At 38.4% G+C, this 6,217-nt stretch overlaps 1 protein-coding gene across 1 annotated transcript in view; it reads right to left on the bottom strand.

Moving 5' to 3' along the window:
• Window positions 1-6,217, bottom strand: part of col23a1b (collagen type XXIII alpha 1 chain b) — a 170,140-nt gene that overhangs the window by 35,273 nt on the left and 128,650 nt on the right. The window contains exon 5 of the mRNA XM_066716293.1: window positions 5,795-5,821. Coding sequence (XP_066572390.1) covers window positions 5,795-5,821 — 27 coding nt within the window. The remainder of the gene's footprint in view (window positions 1-5,794; window positions 5,822-6,217) is intronic.

Here is a 6,217-nt window from a genome sequence, read left to right on the forward strand (position 1 = left end):
ACATCTGCTTTAGTTCAACTGCCTAGGAAATGTGTCTTTACCTATTCTCACAGACATGTATTTTTGAATTCTAAAAACAATTCAGGTATCTCTATTAGTCAGTTGCATTTTTAAGATTTGTATTCATTTTAAATGCATGCCCTGTATGCAAAGAAAAGACCAGAGGAAAAGTGCAACATGGAAGGTAAATGCCCAAATGCAAAGACATCCCTCTTGTGTGTCTAAAAGCAAGAAGATAAAGTTAGATAGAATAGAAATAGCTAGAGGTAATTATAGAGCTCCAGACACATTACACATCGAGGTGCCAATGTTCTGCAACACTGACAGGAACAGATCAACTTCCCCAAAGAGGCCTATGCTGCTGAGGACCAGCAAAACATCCCTGTGGGCACTGAGGACATATCGGGCCATTAAAAACTCCCTTTAAAACAGCATTCCCAACTCCGCTCTGCATGTTAACTAGCTATTTCACAGCAGGCAAAGTAATTTCCTTCAGTAACATTGTACTCAATTGGGACAGCAGGCGCCAAGGGTACAGGAGACTATAAAAACACACAGAAACACTTTATTCACAATGTTGCCTCTACCCCCAACACACACACGCACACACACACACTTCCTGATATATATTCTGTATTAGTGTTTATGGACGTTTCTCCACAGAACGTTTGGCTATAATATTGCCCTAAAAAAAAATTTGAATGAGAACTAACAACAAGGAAGAGAACATCAATAAATAATAATAATAATAATAATAATAATAATAATAATAATAATAATAATAATATTATTATTATTATTATTATTATTAATAATAATAATAATAATAATAATGCTGGGAAACATGTGAAAGGGTGTAAAACTTTTGAAAGGTTAGGAAACAAAAGCTATTTAGTTTAGGATATCTCACATTTGAATATTTAAGTAATTTAGAGATTTTGTAATCCAGATAAATAATATGAATCTCTTAAATTAGATCTTGAAGATTCTGTGCTTACATAGCATCCAGTGATCGCTTGGCCTTGGGGTATTTGGACAACCAAGGCCTCACAGCACAGAGCCCCACCTGTTTTTCAGGGGCAAACCCTCATCTCTCGCCTGGTTTGTATACACAGGCCTGCAGGCATAGCGCAGGCAGGAAACTGAGTTATGAGGCTAGGAACTGAAAGAGAACCAGACATTTCTCAGTTGCTTCATTAAGTCTTACTATGATGGAAGCACACTCGACAGCATCAAGCAAAGGCCACAAATTATTTCTAATATCAAAAATTAAGAAAATCTTATACACGTTTGGTTCCACCTGAAAAAACACGGCAGTTGTTACACTCCGAGAACCAAAGCCAAATATAATGTGGTTTTGAGGGCATCAGAGCCTCCAGTTACAGGATATAGAAACAGCACACATGAAATGACGCCTCTGCCTATGTGGTCCATTGTTTGATGAAGAGCAAACCACTGCAAAGCCTTTGGAAAAAGTGCAAGTTGAGAATGTTTCTAATACAAACATCCAGTGGGTATCAATATTTCCTTGTTAATAAGCTTCAAACTAAAAAATCCACTGGGAGACCAGGAGAGACAGCCTACATCTGTTTTAAATGCAGCACAACTCTTCACGGTAAGACTTTCACAGAGAGACCATTTTACATATATAAAAAAGAGAATACAGGAAAAAACCCTGCCTTATATTTAACTGCCTAAATGTATGTTACTTAATATCAAGTTTCTTTAAATGTAGACAGACAAGTAGGTGGGCAATTAAATAACAGCTTAACATTTCTATTTCTGTGAGCAAGACTCCACTCCCACTTCAGTATTAACACTGCAAACATCACCTTCACTTTTATTACATGTAAAAATCAATACATCCCAGCAGGAGGGAAGACCTTTACTGAAACAACAAAGCACCCCATTACAATCAACCTCTGTATTCACTCTCTCTCAACCGATGTCTGTCATTTGTAATGAGTGTGTATTATGTTGTAAAGCTACACGAGAAGAAAAGAGACAGTTAAACAGCTCAGTGTTGTAGTGCGGCACTTTACAGATGTGTGGAAGAGGGCAGGTGTATTTCTGAGATTTTTACATTACTGTTTCGTTGTAAAAAGCCTCCAGTGTAACACAGGAAGGGAAAAAGTAAGATGTCATTGTAAAACGTCTACATTGGCAAAACGCCTTTTATGACTTGAAGTTTAGCACAGAAAAGATAAGTGAAGGAGGACACGCCAAACTGTCTCATTCTCAGATTCATCTGAAGGGGATCAAAAGATGAGTGATTCTGAACCATAAAAGTGCATATGTGTCCATGGCATTCTTAGATAAGTTAAGGTTTTGATTGTTTAAACACATGCTGCAATAAATGTAAAGCCCACCCATGTGGCTGAAGTTGAGAAAAACCAGGAAGGGCCACTGGATTGTGAAACTGGCGTTATCCAGGAGACGGCCATGCCAATGTTTATTTATTTGTATTCTCTAACACTATACTCCCGCGCATTTAGCAAAGTTCATACAATCGGTTAATCTTATTGTAGGCTTTACATGAAATCTGCCATTTTATGAGAAACTCAGCATCCTATGATTGCATTTATTTTGCTGTCTGCTGAGTGAAAGTCTTGCCTCGGGTTCAAGAAAGACCAGACTCCATTCATCACTGCCCCTGTTTTGGCCGTCTACACGAGGGGCAGAGCTCAGCGTCTCGCTCATCAAACGCTCCTACAAAAGTAAGGCAAGAGCTCTATAAATCATCTGTAGACTCTTCGCATCGACAGGTCTGTGCAGCCAAACTCTGACACTCACCAGAAAGTGCTTGACAGCTAGCTGACTGATTAATGGAAATCTTTGAGCTGCAGCCCAGGCTCACCTTCAGCCCAGGGGTCATGCAGTGGGCTAGCTCAGTCTGGTACAGCAAGACCCTGTGGAATGATCTCAGTCCTTGACAAAGTTCCATTGACATGCGCCAACAGCCAATAAATCTGGAGCCTTGTCAAGTACAAAACCTATATGGATGTATGAGTGGAACCACCACCCTGGATTCAAGAACAAGGTGCAGAGACTGTAAAGAGAACAAGTGACCAGTGAGAATAAATGGCTTTTCCTGGCCAACATCCACAGGAGAGGACGAAAAGCAGAACATTGGGGCATGAAAAGATCTCTCTGTAGAAAGATACTCCCATAACTGTCATATGTTAGAGGTAAGTAAATCAAATTAACAGAGAGTTGAATCCACTGCACTATTGCTTTGATTTTCGTTGACCTGGCTACAACACGAGTTCAACAGAATGGCAAATGCAACAGGTCAGTCAGTGACTCAGGCTATGGCTTTCTGCAAGCTGTAAAAGTATACTTTCCCTCCATTACTACATACAATAACAAGTGGAGTTAGGTATAGATTTGTGTGCATAATGAATATAGTTAAAACAACCACAATACCAAACAAATAAGAGCCCAATTCCAAGATTAAACAGCAGAATTGGCCACAAATAGTTACCCCATTAGCATTACAAAACTTGCATAGGCATTACGCTGGGAGAGCATTAGGGTTTTGCCATTTTCTTTATAATGAAAACTACACTTCCCAGAGTCCATCTCCACCTAAAGAAATTTGATTAAGACTTTTTCTACCTCCCTCTTGGGTGCCAAGTGAATTGTTACTAAATTGACAAGCAAGCACAACTATAAATAACTTACAAAGATCCCACCTGCCAGTAATTAACTGCAGGCGTTTCCCGTTAAATACATGAACTGGAAATCCAGAATATCTGGGAGCGCTGCAGAGGTTAAGCTAACTGGGCTACAGCAATTCCCAGTGCACTGAATCTCAGTTCTTGTTCTATCAGACAGGAACTTTATACGCGGAAATTCACTTCACTAGAGACAGTTTCTGCTCTGCCAAAGAAAAAGAAAAAAAAAAAAGACATAAATATCTTTATATTACATTAACTTTGAACAAAACAATTACAGTAATGTGCTGTTATTTCTATTAAGTCCTCGCTGCAGAGCTTACAGAAACCCAGATTCAATAAGACACGGCATCCCACAGAGAGAACCCAACCTACAAAGTTAAACCTGGCCACAATGCACACTGTAACTAAGAACCAGCATAACTTAAAGACTTACTAATGTTAAGTTAATGTACTCAATTCAAAGTTATGTTTAATTTAATCAGAAAGCAGTGTTACCTGTAAACATGAATAAAATATATGTAGAAGAAAAAAAGCAGTTTGTTTAGATGCCAAATTAGAAAAAATATCTTACATGTAGTTTCAATAATAACCACCAGAGGGCCACCTACTATAAATTAAAGGACGACTGACAGCCCCGTTACTCTTGCCGTCTCAAGTGTTCTAGAATCTTAGCCGACAGAACGTTTTTCTTTCATCATTAGTAACAGGATTATGATTAAAATTACAATTCAAAAACAAAAAATGTTCCTGGATTCGATGTTTCAAGACTTAACATGCATCATTCTTTTAGTTTTGTTTTAGTTTTTTTCTGATTTTATTCCAAAAAGTTTTTATTCGTCACAATAGGTGATGTAATCAACTGTTTGTGATTAGATTTCAGAATTTCAGCCTTTCCAAATATTGCATCCCTAAGGAACTTAATCAAAACAAAATTTAAAGCAGAGGCAATTATCTTGTATCTGCGTGTCCCTACTTGTTGTTCAGAGGCTGTGTGTGTCAGAGCATCAAGACAATAAACCTGTTTCGGTATTTTAATTAAACACAAATTGGAGTTGTGGTGAGAATCAGAGCTTCAATGTTCATACTTTAGTTTTGAATTGTGTGGAAGGGATTTATGTAACATAACACATTAATTATAATAATTATGACATCTGGATACATCAGTCCAACTAGAAGACACAAGGCTTAGAAACTGAATCACTCAATAGTATTGTGACAGCTCTGTGATGCTGGCATTCGATGGGAAAACCACAGAACAGGGCTTCAGAGACTGAGGGGTCCGAGCAGTAAAAAAACCAAAAACAAAATAACAATAGGTTTCAATCTAAGTAGTGCTGTCTGCTTTCCCTTCGAACAATCCATCAGACAACATAAATAAAAAAATACTCTGTTCAGTGTATACAGACTGATCTCTATTTACTTGAAGGCAAAACAATCTGGGTGACTTCTCTGTAGAGTGCTCCCATCTGCCCGAGAGGCTCACAACCGCCACACATATTGACTGCCTGTCCTCTCTGGGTTGTGGGCATCCCAGCTCCTAGTGTGATGGCTGAACAATCCCTACTAGTCACAACAGCAATGCAATGAAAATGACTAAAAAAAAAATGGAAATTTACCCAACATCCAAAACAAACCATTACATTGGTTACATAAAGTGTGACTGAAACTAATTTTTGCTATTACCTGAATGACAAAAGGTGAGACTATACATGCCCCTTAAGCAGAGCCATAAAAAAACTCAAGAAAAAATATATGATCAACCATTACACATACGATACTAATTAAACTGAATACATAACATAGCATCAGATTTTATTGATAATCTATTATGTATAATCCACTGATAGAAATGTATTACCCTGACTGCCCATCACAGTTATAGTGAGAATCATAGCCATGCAACTTCATATAAAAAAGAACAGAACACCAAGACCAGATTCTTATTTTCTTTACAATTGTGTTGATACAATTCCAGCCTCCATGGGCACACAGTAGTCACTTTACAACATGCAGAAGGTAGAGCCAGTGAGGAAAACAGTGATAGAGGCTTCAAAGGACTGAAAAAGTCAGGGGTGACTGGAAAAAAATACACTATCAAAATGAGAGTAATTTACCGGGAAACCGTCTCGTCCAGGCGTGCCCTGTTAGGTTTAGAGGAAGCAAGCACAAACACAAAACAGTTAAACACGACGTGCAGTCATATCCACAGCTGCTGCGGCGTGTGTTAATAAAGATGGACAACACGCTGCCTGTCCCCTCACACACAGGTCCAAGATATGTTAATAATAAATCATTCTGCCCGTCACGTTGCAGCAGCTACAGAGGAGGAGCAATTCATCTTAATGCTGCGTGCAATTAATCAGAGGTATTTCACAAATATTGCCAGTTAGCAAACTCACTCAGAGAGCACTTGACCTCTGGGAAATAAATGTGTAGATGATAGACGTTACTATGGTAAATCAGGAAGGTTTATAATAGTTTAATTTGTCCAGCTTTGGCTTTTCGAGGAAGTGTCATTCTTATAAATGACTCTGTTC

This window comes from Amia ocellicauda, chromosome 11 (assembly GCF_036373705.1).
Source record: "Amia ocellicauda isolate fAmiCal2 chromosome 11, fAmiCal2.hap1, whole genome shotgun sequence".
Lineage (NCBI taxonomy): Eukaryota > Metazoa > Chordata > Actinopteri > Amiiformes > Amiidae > Amia > Amia ocellicauda.